The sequence below is a fragment of the Lemur catta genome, chromosome 2 (assembly GCF_020740605.2).
Source record: "Lemur catta isolate mLemCat1 chromosome 2, mLemCat1.pri, whole genome shotgun sequence".
Classification (NCBI taxonomy): Eukaryota; Metazoa; Chordata; class Mammalia; order Primates; family Lemuridae; genus Lemur; species Lemur catta.
The window spans coordinates 119,171,925-119,186,985 of NC_059129.1; the positions used below are offsets into that span (position 1 = coordinate 119,171,925).

The following is a 15,061-nucleotide window of genomic DNA, read 5'->3' on the forward strand; positions in this document are numbered from 1 at the left end:
AATGTTGTAATATAAATCAGACAAAACATATTCCTGTCTATTTCTAGACTGTTTATTATTGAAGATTTTTCTGATGAGGGAATATACTTTCAGTGCCTTCTAAAGGTCTCATGCCTTTTTGAACCACAGCTCTTTCTATAACTCATGAGTTAAAGAATTCCATTTCACTTGCTAGTAAAAATTAACTCCTTAAGACTCATGTTGGAAGTCATCTGTGCAGAATTCTTGCAAAATAGTTGGTGCTTACCTTTTGCTAAAATTAAGTTAATTAGCCTTGCAGATTAGAGTAATTCTCATGTTTTCTTTATTTTTTGCTTAAAAAAGTGACATTTTACAAAATGGAAGTAGAGACTATACTATCAGCGGCTAGTCAATGCTGGCATTGGTATCTTTAAAATTGAAGATTCTATGTTATCACTAGTTTTCTGTCTGGTCTAAAGGAATGACTCCCAACCCCCAAACAAACACATATATACACACACAAATGAAAACGCATTTAAAAGAAAAGTAAGAATGATCAGTTTCCATTTACTCAGAACTTTTTTTATTCCTGAAATCTTACTCTGACTGAAATTATTCCCTAAATGTCACTAATAATAATAATGACTATATATGTGTGTTTATAAATTATATATAATACCATTTACTACATTTCATCATTTTAAGGACTTTTATAAATTAACTTACTTAGTTCCCATAACACTTTGAGGTAGATGAATGAAGCAAAACCACATAGCGCACAGTGACAGAGGCAGGATTTGAACTCACGCATCTGGCTAAACCTCAGCATCACACCCCACTGCCTCGCTCAAGGCATCCTATTCTCCAAACCAAAAGAAATCCAGCTGGTTTCATTCTTGTTGAACTCTGAATGAACAGCGTTTGGTGTTGTCAACTATCCTCTTCTTGAGACTTTATCTTCCTTTGGGTCTGTGACAGTTGTTTATTAAGTGATGCTCCATGTCAAGCACTGTTCTAGGCACTGGGAGTATTTCACTGAATAAAATTCAGTCAAAAATCCCTCCTCTTGTGGAGCTTACATCCTAATGGGGAGAGACAGATAATGACAATGAAAAATAAACATAATACATAATTTACACAATATTTTAGAAGATGGTAAGTGCTATGGAAAAATATGCATAAATATATATAAAGAGAAGGGTAGAGTGGATTTGGGGGTGCTTCTTGGGGTGAAATGCAAAAAATGGAGTGGTCAGGGGAGTCCCTACTAAGTGATATTTGAACAAGGAATTAAAGAAGATGAAGGATGAACCGTGAGGATATTTGGGGGAACATTCCAGGAAGGGGGAACAGGCAAAGGCAGTACAAAGACTTTGAGGTGGGCTTGTGCTTGTTCATGGGGTACCAAGGAGGTCAAGGAGGTGGAGGGGGTGAAGGTGCTGGGAGACAAGGTCCAGGAACTGCAGGAGTGGGCAGAATAGGACCTCGTATGGGGACCCTGGCATTTCCTTTGAGAGAAATGGGGACCTTGTAGAAGCTTTTGAACAGAGGCGTGAACAGATCTGATGTATGTTTCTATGGGATCACTCTGGCTGTAGAGGAGGCAAGGGTAGGAAAACAGTCAAGAGGTCAATGTGATAATCCAGGTGAAAAACAGAAATGGGGGTGGCTCAGACAAAGACAGCAATGGAGTGGTGAGAATTGGATATATTTTGAAGCTAGAACCAACACAATTTGATTGGATGTGCAGTTGAGAAAAATAGGGGAATCAAGGATGACCCCCCCATGGCTTTTAGCCCGAGGAACTAGAATAGAGTTACTGCCGACTGAGACAGGAAAGGCTGTGCGTGGAGCAGTGGCTAGGGAAGACCAGGAGCCCAGTTTGGGATGTAGAACAAAAACACATAACAAAAACATGTTTAATATAACATTGAAAATTAACAGCAACCTAAATGTCCACCAATAAAGAATTGAATAAATAGATTATGATACTTCCATACCATGGAGTATTACAGAGACAAAAACATTTTGCACATCTATATGTTACTTTTTTGAAATGTCATATTTACTGAAAAAATAGTTAACTAGTACTCAGGATACAACCACATTCCTATAAAATGGGAAAAATGTATTTGCATAGGAAAAATAAAACATATAACAAAATCGGAGTAGTAGCATAGCAGTTTGGGGTGATTTAATTTTTTTGTTTTTATACCACCATTAAAAAGTTTCCTGTAATATGTTTTTGTCAATAAAAACAGAAAATATGTATTCTATTTACCTTCATCTTATGGACTGTGTTTTGGGACTATAAGGCCGAGTTGCATGGTCATTGTAGAGCATAGGGGAGGCAGAGATATTCTTCCCCATGTTTTGGGAAACTACAGAGGTACCAAGGGCATCCCACTGTAATTTTCCGACAACCAACTGTTCCTGCTAAGAAATTACACTGCAAATAAGGAGGGACAGATAGAGAAGAACTTGGAAGACTCACTGACTTCTGACTCCAACTCAAATAACCTTTGTCTTTTCAGATGATTGTCACATAAGGAGTTTAAAAATTGAATCCATCTTATTAGAACATTTTTCCCACTACAAAATGTTAAGATCAACATTACTTAAAAAAAAAATTCATCCATTTCTCCATTGTTGTTGGGGATGATTACTCTTTCCTTGCTATCTCAAATTTCAACTCAAAATGTTTTATTATTTTTGAGTCTTAAAGTATATGAAGTCCTGAATGCTGTCAAATTTAAACTCAACACTCTTTATTGATGGTTTTTTAAATACAACTCATCCTAGGCAGGGAGACTTTAAAAATAAACTTTACAACATTTTTGTAGTATCCATTTTCAAGTGCCAGTAGGCAGTACTTTATACCAAAATGTAATATTAGTTTCTAAGAAAGTGATATAAATATGAACTGGCTGCCTGGGTGAAATGATTGATTGATGTGATTTTTTGTTTTGTCATCTCAAGGGAGTGAAAAAAATAGACCCTGAATTATATGAAAAATTTATCAGTCACAGATTTGGAGAAGAAACGTTGTATCGCATAGATCTTTGCTCCATGCTGAAGAAAAAACAAAGTAATGGTTATTATCACTGTGAGTCTTCAATTGTGATTGGTGAGTGTCATTTAAAAAATTATTATCTTTATTTTTGATTTCTTTAGCATCACTTTATTTTGGCAAATATTTAGGCTTAGTTGTATATGTTTTTCTCAATGACATTTTCCTAAATATTAAGTTTTGACAATACTACGTTGAAAATTTTATAGAGCATTTTTAGTATTTATATTTATCAGTCAAGATTTTACTACCTATAGTTTTTATACTTCTGTGCTTTAATTATAATTATGTTGAAGTCTTGAAATGTTGATTCAAAATGAGTTTTGGTTATTTTATTTCATGAACATGAAGAAAGCATTTTTTCCAGTGAAGTCCTAAATGACCTTCCACACACTAGGCATTTTCATGTTTGCTGCTTTAAATTAGGAATAGAATGACCCAGGCCAGAAAGTTTTACTCTGAGAAGAGAAAATGTAGTTGGCCTGCAAAAATCAAAAACTTTAGTTTCTTCCCTAAGGAAAATTTGTTTTGAGGGGAAGCAAAGATTCATGCCTAAATTCTTCTGTCAGATGTCATGAGATGAGACACAAGTATGTTTCCAGCTGGAAAGTGTGTATGCTAAAGGAAGATCTTTTAACCAGAACAGGGCAAGTTCCCGCTTTTTGCAATGTGAATGTGTTTCAAAGGAGCCTGATCAGTTGTGATTCAAATTTACGATTTTAAACCAGACACTATTATAACATTGTGAACTTCAAGACACCCTGATTTATAAACGATTAAAGTAACATGAAAATACTCAAAGAAGATATATACAGGCATACCTTGTTTTATTGTGCTTTGTTTTATTACGTTCTCCAGATATTGTGTTTTTTTATAAAGTGAAGATTTATAGCAACCCCGTGTCAAAGTAATAAGTCTATTGGTGCCATTTTTCCAACAGCTCATACTCACTTTGTGTCAATTACATTTTGATAATTTTCATGTATTTCAAACTTCTTCATTATTATTATGCCTGTTATGGTGATCTGTGACCAGTGATCTTTGATGTTACTGTTGTAACTGTTATGGGGTGTCATGAACCGCACTCGTGTAAGACAGTGAACTTAATTGATAAATGTGTATTCTGACTGTTCCACCAACCAGCCCTAAGTGTTCAAGTGAAAGAAGGAATTGTCTGTCTCTTACCTTAAATCAAAAGCTAAAAATGATTAAGCTTAGTGAGGAAGGCATGTCAAAAGCGGAGATAGGCCAAAAGTTAGGCCTCTTGAGCCAAATTGTTAGCCAAGTTGTAAATGCCAAAGAAAAGTTCTTGAGAGAAGTTACAAGTGTTACTCCAGTGAATACATGAGTAAGTGGAGCAGACTTATCATTGATATGAAGAGACTTTTAGTGGTCTAGATAGAAGATTAAATCCGCCACAACATTCCCTTAAACCAAAGCCTACTCCAGAGCAAGGTCCTAACTTTCTTCAATTCTGTGAAGTCTGAGAGAGGTGAGGAAGCTACCGAAGAAATGTTGGACATTAACAGAGGTTGGTTCATGAGGTTTTAGGAAGGAAGCTGTCTCCGTAACATAAAGGTGCAAGATAAAGCAGCAAATGCTGATGTATTAATAGAAGCTACGGCAAGTTATCCAGAAGATCTAGCTAAGATAATTGATGAAGGTGACAACATTAAGCAATAGATTTTCAAAGTAGATGAAACAGCCTTCTATTGGAAGAAAATGCCATTCATAGGTAGAGAGAAGTCATTGTCTGGCTTCAAAGCTTCAAAGGACAGGCTGACTCTCTTGTTAGGGGCTAATGCATCTGGTGACTTTAAAGTGAAGCCAGTGCTCATTTACCAATATGGATATCCTAAGGCCCGTAATAATTATGCTAAATATACTCTGCCCGTCTCTATAAATGGAACAAAGCCTGGATGACAGCACATCTATTGACAGCATGGTTTACTGAATAGTTTAATCCCACTGTTGAGTCCTCCTGCTCAGAAAAAGATTGCTCTCAAAATATTACTGTTCACTGACGATGTACCTGGTCACCAAAGAGCTCTGATGGAGATGTACAAGGAAATGTTTTCATGCTTGCTAACACATCCATTCTGCACCCCATGGATTGAGGAGTAAGTTCAACTTTCAAGCCTTATTATTTAAGAAATACATTTTGTAAGGCTATAGCTGCCATAAATAGCGATTCCTCTGATGGATCTGGGCAACGTGAATGGAAAATCTTCTGGAAAAGATTCACTATTCTAGATACCATTAAGAACACTTGTGATTCATGGGAGGAGGTCAAAATAGCAACATTAACAGGAGTTTGAAAGAAGTTGATTCCAGTCCTTGTGGATAATTTTAAAGGGTTTAAGACTCCAGCAGAGGAAGTAACTGCAGATGGGGTAGAAATAGCAAGAGAACTGGAATTGGAAATGGAGCCTGAAGATGTGACTGAATTGCTATAATCTCATGGTAAAACTTTAAGAAAGTGGTTTCTTAAGATAGAATCTGCTCCTAGTGAAGATGCTGTGAACATTGTTGAAATGACAATAGATTTAGATATTACATAAACCTAGTTGGTAAAGCGGTGGCTTTGAAAGAGTTTGAGAGGATTGACTCCAGTTTTGAAAGAAGTTATTCTGCGGGTAAAATGCTGATTATCCAACAGCATCCCATACTACAGTGAAATCATTTGTGAAAGGAAGAGTCAGTTGAAAGGAAGAGTCAATAAAGTAGCAAACTTTATTGTTGTTTTATTTTTAAGAAATTGCTGCAGCCACCTCAACCTTCTCCAGGCACTACCCTCATTAGTCAGAAGTTATCAACATTGAGACAAGACCCTTCCCCAGCAGAAAGATTATGACTCACTGAATAGTTAGATGATTGTTAGCATTTTTTAGCAGTAAAGTGTTTTTTAATGAAAGCATGTACATTGTTTTCTTAGACATAGTTATTGCACACTTAATAGACTACAGTATAGTGAAACATAACTTTTATATGCACTGGGAAACCAGAAAATTTGTGTGACTTGCTTTATATTGCGATGTTTGCTTCCTTGTGGTAGTTTGGAACTAAACTCGCAATATCTCTGAGGTGTGCTGGTATATGTATTTAATATCTAACTATTTCAAGGTCTTTAACCAATGTAATTTCTCTGGATATATACATCCTGAAAGAATCTAATACTGAAGTTTATTAAGGCATTTAAAAAATGTTCACGAGTCACAACTTTATTTCCAAATCTTCATGTATCTTTAGAGAAGTCATCATTTTACCTTCCAAAGATCTTAGCTATCTTAAACAGAAGATATTCAGTATGTCATTTGAATTTTATATTCTGAGACATTTCAAGTCTATTTTAAGGAGGATTTTCATGTTGTCAGAATCTCTGTGAGAGACCTGTCTTCCATCCAAGTTTTGAGGAGGACCAAACATTTCTGTTTAGGTTTATTGTAAAGGAAAAATTTAGATACTTCTTGTGTGATACAGATTTTGGCCAGATTTCTCTATCTTCTCTGTGATTACTTTAGGGCCAGCCTCCAAAGAGAATGAATCACCTTATTGCCTCTCCTACTCCCATTAAAAAACAATGAAGAATATGTAGATTTTACTGAAGATATTGTGGGACTGACATTTTACAGCTTATAGCTCCATTAGACAGTTCTGTTCAGCTCACCCCACGTCACTATGTTCTAGCCACTGAGATTTCCTCTTTCATTGCTCTTTTTCAGCTTAGTCTTTAAATTTCCCGTTAGTTGAGGTAATTTCTCTAGATCTTTCCTTCAGGCCTCTTTTTCTCTCTCTTCTCTAATTAAAATTTTGCTTTTTTCATACTTTGCCAGTCTTATATCCCCAGGCCAATCATTTAACATTATTTTAAAAAATGGGTTTTGCCTATTATGAATATTTTTTGTTGTAATTGGCAATACCAATATGAACTTTAAAGTCATATCTGCATCTAAAATAATTTATTATAACTTACCAAGTTTAGTATACTCCAGAGTTTTTATTTATTTATAGATAATTATCAATTTTCTCACTCTTACCTGAGTTTTATAATAGAATATTTGTCAGGATTTGGGATACTTTCTTTGTTTCATTTATTAATCAGATTTAATTGGCATCCATTGGTTTGGTTTCTCTTTGATTTGATCGTAAGTCAAATTTAATGTCTGTTTCTCGAGCCTTAAACCAGTATTTTATATCTTACGCATTAATAGGACAGAATTCAGATCTTAAGATATTTTATATTCAGAATTCTGAAGTAAAAGTTGGGCTTCAGGGACTTCGGGAACTTCCTGAAATTGTTTACAAAATTCTGTAGGAACATATATGAATTTTTCTGGGAAGAGAATTTAGCTTTCAACAAATTTGCATATTTCCTGTCTCCTAGTTGGGTAATGATGCATTCTTGGAGAGTGCTGGATTCCAAGTCACTGGTATCTTTTCAGCCATCTCTATTATACCATTTATGGCATTTTTTTTTTAATACCAATGACTATGTGCTGCATTTTCAAGATTTCCAATTGATTCTTTTTTAAAAAATATTTCTTGTTCTACTCTTTACTTCATTGATACTCTTTCTTCTTTTATGTCTTTGAAGATTTCAATATAGTTAATTTTTAAAGTTCTTTTCACATTTTTAAAAATCTGTGGCTCCTTGGGTATGAATTCTTGTATTTGTTTGGCCTTTTGTAGCACTCAATTGACATTCCTTTTGTGCATTCAAGTTCCTTTTGTGTTTTTTAAGTTTTTTTCAGAGCTCATCTTATTGTGCATGTTTCCCCTTCAGAACCCCACCGTGGGCTTTGCAGTTGTCTCAGCCCTGGTCGCGCAGGGTACATTGCTTTGAACTGCATTAGGAACTGGCAACTGCAAATCATCCTCCTCCGTAAGGAGTTGGAGCTAATTCTTGATTCTCTTACCGATTTGTGAGTTGGTAGTAAAGATACTAGCCTTTTGTTTGCCATATTGGCTTCAGATATTTTCCAGATTTTATTTTGGCTTTAATTTTGGACAAGGAACTTTTTATATTAAGTGTTAAGTTTTATTAAATTATAGATAAAAATTTCTCCTGTGATCTCTTTAATTACTATTATGATTAGAATTCTCTCCAAAGATTGGATATTCATTTATATTCTTTTTTGTTGTTGTTTTTGCATTTAGACTCTTAATCTACTTGATATGATCATTAATGTAGGTACTCAGACACAGAGGATAAACACAGAAATCCAGTTCCATTTTTAGTAGGTGTGACATAGGGATTTAGTTTTAGAATTTTTTAAGGATATTTTTTATACCCCACCAATCTCTTATTGTGTATATCAGAGACAACAAATTAGTAGCCCTGCATGTACTTGATGGACACAGGGATTTTTTGTTTGCGTTTTTTTTATAATTTGAATTACTTGCCAATACTGGAGTGATTTTATATTAAAAATCTGGATTTTTGCCTTCTTCTGAATAATCAGAAAAATGTGGCCACACTGATCCCACATTCTTGCATGGCACTATGATTTTGTGGATGGAGTAATAGGCATGGTGACCTCTAGCATTGTTGCCTTTTTCATCCTCCTTACTCTGTTTTTCTTCTTGTACAAATCTGCCTGGCTCATTCACATTACCTACTTGGCTCCTGAGAGCCTCTGAGTTTGAACCTTCTGCCAGCTGTTGCTATTCCTTGTGCCTGCTTTACATTTCCATGGTGAACATTTTCCTCTTCATCTTCTGCCGTTGTATACCTTTGTGGGGAGTGTTAGGGGAATTCGGTAGGATATGGAGGCAACGTTCGTATTTTCAGATATAAGAAAAGGTACAACATTTTAGTGGTCTCAAAGTTTTGGGTGATACTATGCCTACTTATCATTCGGCTACAACTCCTTGCAAACCTAACTGCACTAATCAGCTAAAATTCAAATCCAAAAAAAAAAAAAAAGAAAGAAAAATTAAAAACTGCATTTCTTTCTGGGGAAAACCAGGAATAAAATATGGTTCAGATATCCTAGGATTATGAAGGCTGTTCTCTGTGAGCTACTTACTGGAGTTGGGTGAATTAATTTTTCTCAGGCAGCTATGTTCCATTTATATTTCCCTTGGGAAGGTAATTGACTAAATGACACCCTGTGTAAGATTGATGAGCAATTTAGTGCTTGCAAAGACTAGTTTACTTTCAGCTGTCAGACATATCTTATATGAGGCAGTGGGGAATTTGGAAAGATCTAGAAGTTTTTTTTTTTTTTTTCATTTTTTTGTAGGCCAGTGTATTTGTTTATAACTTCTGCAAGCAGAAGTGGAAATAGAATGCTTTTTTTTTGGGAATGCCAACTGCTTTTTTTTTGTTTTGCTTAATAATAATTATTCAACATTAATTTGATGAATGGTATTGAACATGTACAATGGGCCTACTCCTCTCTTGGGTTTCATGAGATAGAGAAGTATAAGACATAGCCCTTAAGAGTGATATAGAGTCGCTGGACAGCTAGGAGTACATCTTAGAAATGGAGAGAGGGGAGGAACAGTTGAATAGGGCTCATCCATAGCAATAATGGGCTTTGATAGGACACAGTGGGAGCAGCTTATAATGTCACCTTCTAGGAGAGTTGTGGGGATAGGGAGGAGCAGAATTCAACTGAATGGGAATGAGATTGAGGGTCAGAGAGACGGATAGTAGAGGAGACTTTCTAGAGCAATAAATATGATTTACAGTGGGAGAGAAGCAATGAATTGGAAGGCAGGGTGGAGGCACTAACAGTGATAGGCGATACCTTGGTTGAACCTACAGTTTAGTTAGGTAAGGCAGCTACAGAGTGGGAAGTTGCGAGGTTTGTGTGTATGAGGAGTTGGTGAGGGGATGGACATAGTTACACATACTGAGGCAGTGAACATATAATAAGGGAGACTGAGTAGATAGATATGGGGGAAAAAAGGTGAAGTTTAATACTCAACGTGACACAGGACTGGATCCTAAAGATAAGACCTTCAGTTAATTCCAAACTGTAGCACAGAGGCAATGAGGAGGTTAGGGTTGGGCCAACCATAGGCTCAAGTAGAAGCAAATAGGTCTGCACAGACATGGTGATAGAATAGGAAAGGGTCACAGTCGGGTCAGTCAGAGTCACCATTGCTATAGTTTATTCGGTCTGTGTCCCAAGCCAAATAGGTCAGACCAACAGGATGCCAGACTCAGACTTTATGGGCTGAAATATTTAGGAGAATTCTGAGTGAGTTGGGTGAACGAATTTATTCCCTTCAGCTGTCCTTGCTTTTTGAGAATCACCCTTAAGACACCCAGACAACTTAGATTAATCCTGTTAGTCTTAAAGGCTTGTCATGGCCCACCCGGGGATTCCTGGTAGTCGCCTCCAGGAGGCGGTTCAGCCAGAAGAAAAGGACGTTTGGTGCTGTATCTGAGGTTGGAGTCCTTTCGACTGAGGAGACCCTCAGCTCTGACTTTGATGTCCTAATCTTTAGTGCTCCTTCACCCTTAGGGGCCAGGGCAGAGCTCCAAAAGCATGGAGTTGCTCACTCTGGATCTGCCCAGTGGTAGTGTGCGGGCATGGGGTCTTCCTGTGGGAGCTAGTAGTGCCAGTGTAGTTGTCCCATTGTTTGATGTGGCAGGAAGGGGTGGAAGAAGGAAATCAACAATTTTTTTCTTTTCTTTTTTTTTTTTTTTTTTTGAGACAGAGTCTCACTTTGTTGCCCGGGCTAGAGTGAGTGCCGTGGCATCAGCCTAGCTCACAGCAACCTCAGACTCCTGGGCTTAAGCGATCCTACTGCCTCAGCCTCCCGAGTAGCTGGGACTACAGGCATGAGCCACCATGCCCGGCTAATTTTTTTTGTATATATATTTTTAGTTGGCCAGATAATTTCTTTCTATTTTTAGTAGAGACAGGGTCTCACTCTTGCTCAGGCTGGTCTCGAACTCCTGACCTCGAGCGATCCACCCGCCTCGGCCTCCCAGAGCTAGGATTACAGGCGTGAGCCACCGCGCCCGGCCAACAATTTTTTTCATTGGTTGAAAGGCATAGGTAGGACAAGAATCTCTGAACTTTCTGGAATTCTTACAGACCTTTGTCTCACAAGTGATAAATAATTTTACAATGTTTAATTTGTGATGACAGGTACACCAAAAACCCTGATTTAAGCAGTATGCAAATTATCTTTGTAAAAAAACCCACTTGTACCCCCTTAATATTTTGAAATAAAAAGTTTAATTTGAAAACATTTATATTGCTTAAATGCTTTATGCCCACTTGAATGTCCACTTAGTAGAGAGGGATGCTGGTGAAAGATGTGTGACTGAGTGTCTTTTATAAAAAAATTTACTTTTTGCAGTAGAAAAATGTACCTCACTGTGATTATCTTATAAATGATTTAATATTCTAATAATTTTTACAAGAGTACACTTTTGTTGGGTTTTAAATTCTTTTAAAATATACTGTAGGTTTACCAGTTCTTAAAATTTGCTCCATGGATCTCTAGCAGTCCCTTAGATACTGTTAGGGGGTCAGTGAGGGCAAAACTATTTTTATAATAATATTAAAACATCAGTTGCTTTTTCCACTGGGTTAAAATTTACACTGATGATGCAAGAGCAGTGGTGGGTAAATCTGTGTGTGGCCAGTATCAATCAAAACAGTTGCAATTAACAAAAAAAATTTTTAAAGGCAGTTTGACATAAGAATGTTCTTGCTGAATTATAACAATTATTAATTGTATTTAATCTCATTTTTGAGACTATGTCTTTTTCATATTCTGTGTAATGGGAAGGAGACATAAAGCACTTCTGCTACACATTGAAATAGGAGGTTGAACTGAAGTAAGATGCTCATGTAATTGTTTAACCTGTGAACTGAGGTAGCCACTTTGTTTCAGGAACACCATTTTTTCCTGAAGGATTGACAAACTATAGTTTTCAGACTTGGTTATTGAAGGACATTTTCATACAAATGAACAAGTGAACCTGCCACATTAAGTACAACAACAGACATTATTTACTGCTAATGACCAAATTCAAGCTTTCAAGCAAAAATAAGAATTTTGGAAAACTCATATCTATTACCATCAGCTTGACAGCTTCCTAAAACTTAAAGACATTTTCCTGCTTTTTGTTGTAGACATTTTTGTGCACAAAAGTAGAGAGCACAGTGTAGAATAATGAACTCCATTTTTTGTTTATATCCATTACCCTGTCTTATGATAAGTAAAATTTAAAAAATCTCATTTTATTGAGCTATAACTTATATGCAAAAATCTTCACGTACTTTAGGTATACAACTTTACATATGTATACACTATCAGTATACTGAACTTTCCATCACCCCCAAAGTTACTTGTGTTCCTTGCCAATCTGTACTTACAGACCTTTCTAATGAGGTGTGGGTGACATTAATGAATGTGGTTTTTGATGTTGTATAATGAAATTGGTTCAGAATTTGGAAGATCTTCATTGCTCAGTGAATCAGTGTTTTTTAAATGACCAATGCATGTTGTTACAAAGCCATACAGGGAGAAAAGATCCATTAAAATCTCAAGATAGATCAAAAGATTTGAATGCAAAGAATATAAAAAGTTTATTATTATGTTTTAAGATTCTACATTGCAACTAAACTTGAAGAAACTATAACTTGTAAAGTTTTGGCATAATGTCAAAAACTGTCAGCAATTATCTGAAATTAGCAAATATTTATGACTATAACCCACATCAACAAAAGCTTAGGCAGGTGGGCCGGGGGTGGGGGGGGGTCATCAGTAATTTTGAAGAGGGTAAAGGTGTCCAGAGGCCAAAATATTTTAAAACTTCTACTTTTAGTTCATGGGTCCAGGGAAACCATGAAAGAATGTAATCCTCAGACAACTCTTCTAAACTTAATTTTGATCAATATTTCCAATATTTTCTTCCAATAAATTAATTTTGATGCCTACTTGGCTATCTCCATGTAAAATATAAACTGGTTTGATTTCTGTCTCAATTTTTTCCTGCCTCCCTCTTTAATTTGTATTCGAACATTATGTGGCAAAAATGTAACAAGTGCAAAAATACCCTAGACTGACATATCTATATGAAATGACTCATTTAAAAATCATTATTATGAGAAATTAATGTTATATAATGTAGGAATGTCTCTTTTGTGGTGGGTGGGACCAAAACATTTGTCTTGTTTTCTTTTGCACAGGCTGACAGGGAGATGATTAAGAAAATTTCATCTCTACTTAGACCGATTAAGATGAATTTATTTCAAGTATGTTAGAAGAGAGAACAGTGAAAAGAGTTTATCATCTGGGGGAACTGTGTGTGTGTATATATATATATATATATACACACACATATATACATATATTTTTTCCACTTGAAAACTTTAGCATTTGGAAATTTTCTCTATTCAAAATTATGAAGTAATTTAATGAGAGTTGAGTACAGGGTATTTCCTTATTTTCTTCATGAGACAGAAATTGGGTGATCATATAATTTATCATCTAATGGTACCCTTATAAGTATGAAAGGGGGTCTGTTTATGACTATGCTGAGATGAAAGGGGAAAACGAAGACTATCCTAGTTCAACTGGGACATATGTCACCCTACCTAGAAAGTATGATGTTCTTGGAAAAAATGGAACATTTGACTTATTAGATACTATATTTAAATGTCAGCCCTGTTCCTGTAATCTAAGTGTCCTTTTATATATTTCTTTGATGAAACATGTCTTCTAAAAAGAAAATGTTTGAATTCATTGTTATATGCCCCTAATAAAAATGAAAAGCAACTAAAAATTGGAACTCTAATCTTATTTTTTTTTATATCTGCCTGAGTTAGAGGAGGCTTCGGGATAAGTAACTGAGAAAATTAATCTTAGTGATGGGCTCACTGTATTTTAACTGGTGTATCAGCTAATAATCTGGATGCGAACATCAAGTGGCAGCTGTGACTCAGCCTATTTTGAAAATCTAATCATCTGTTGGCCTGGTTTCAAACCTTGTGATTTATATTAGACATCTTAGGAACCCTATGTATTAAAGGGGCAGTGCTAAGTGGTAAATTTAACAATCTAACAAATTAGGCATTACTACTAGAATAATGTAGGAAGTTATTCCATGAGTTATTTTTGGAGCTTTCAATTTTGAGTGTTTTAGAAAATATGAAGGTAAATATTGAGTTCCAAATGAAAAGAAAAAATAAAACTACATAAATGAAATTTTTGGAGTGTGGAGTCTATGGGCAAACAAAGCCATTAAGATATAGGAATTAGTATTAGGAGACACGTCTGGTTGTCAAAAGTTATGACTAACTGGCCCATCACATTGCCTAATTGCCTCTGAATGAATACATTTTTCACCACACTAATTAGTGTTTATTAACCTTTTAAAAGTGTTTAGCACAGTGCCTGATTATAGTATTATAAAAATGTTACTTATTAATAGCAATGCTAGTCATACAGAATATTTATTGCAATAATTTTCTTACTTTCCTAACATCAGAACACCCATTTTATGGTTACTAAAAGATTTGCATTATTCCTAATGGTTTCCTTAAATTGGCAGGTGAACAGTGTGTTTCAAATATAAAAATACATATATATCTCAAGTGATTTTACTTATGTACTTATATAACATTTTCTATTGTATATATATGTATATAAATACATAGGTGAAGATAAAAACTTGGTTTAATTTTTTTTTGACTATGGGAAAAGCAATAAAATTGTTATGGCAGATCTATATAATGTAGTATTATTTAACGCTGTATAGATTTCAGGGAAGCATAGAGAAATCAGAGGATGCAGAGTGATTGAGAGAGAAAGAGAGAGAAAGTACACACAAACTACAGAGAGAAAAGCATAGTAATTCATAAGTACCTAGAATCAGACAGATCTTGTTTTAATTCTAATTGTCACTACCACTTCCCTGCTGGGCAACTTTGTGCACGCTATTTAACAACTCTAAACCCAGGGACCTTATCTATAAAATGCGGATCATGATAGTTATTTCCTCATGAGGACTGAATGAGGTGATGCACGAAAAGCTCTTAGCATCACACCTGG

The 15,061-nt window shown here is 35.6% G+C and overlaps 1 protein-coding gene across 4 annotated transcripts in view; it reads left to right on the top strand.

The window, feature by feature from the left end:
- The window catches only part of AKAP7 (A-kinase anchoring protein 7), a 115,876-nt gene that overhangs the window by 63,021 nt on the left and 37,794 nt on the right, over positions 1-15,061 (top strand). For all 4 annotated transcript variants that reach the window (XM_045544363.1, XM_045544362.1, XM_045544361.1 and 1 more), the window contains exon 7: positions 2,941-3,088. In XM_045544363.1, the coding sequence (XP_045400319.1) occupies positions 2,941-3,088 (148 nt within the window). The remainder of the gene's footprint in view (positions 1-2,940; positions 3,089-15,061) is intronic.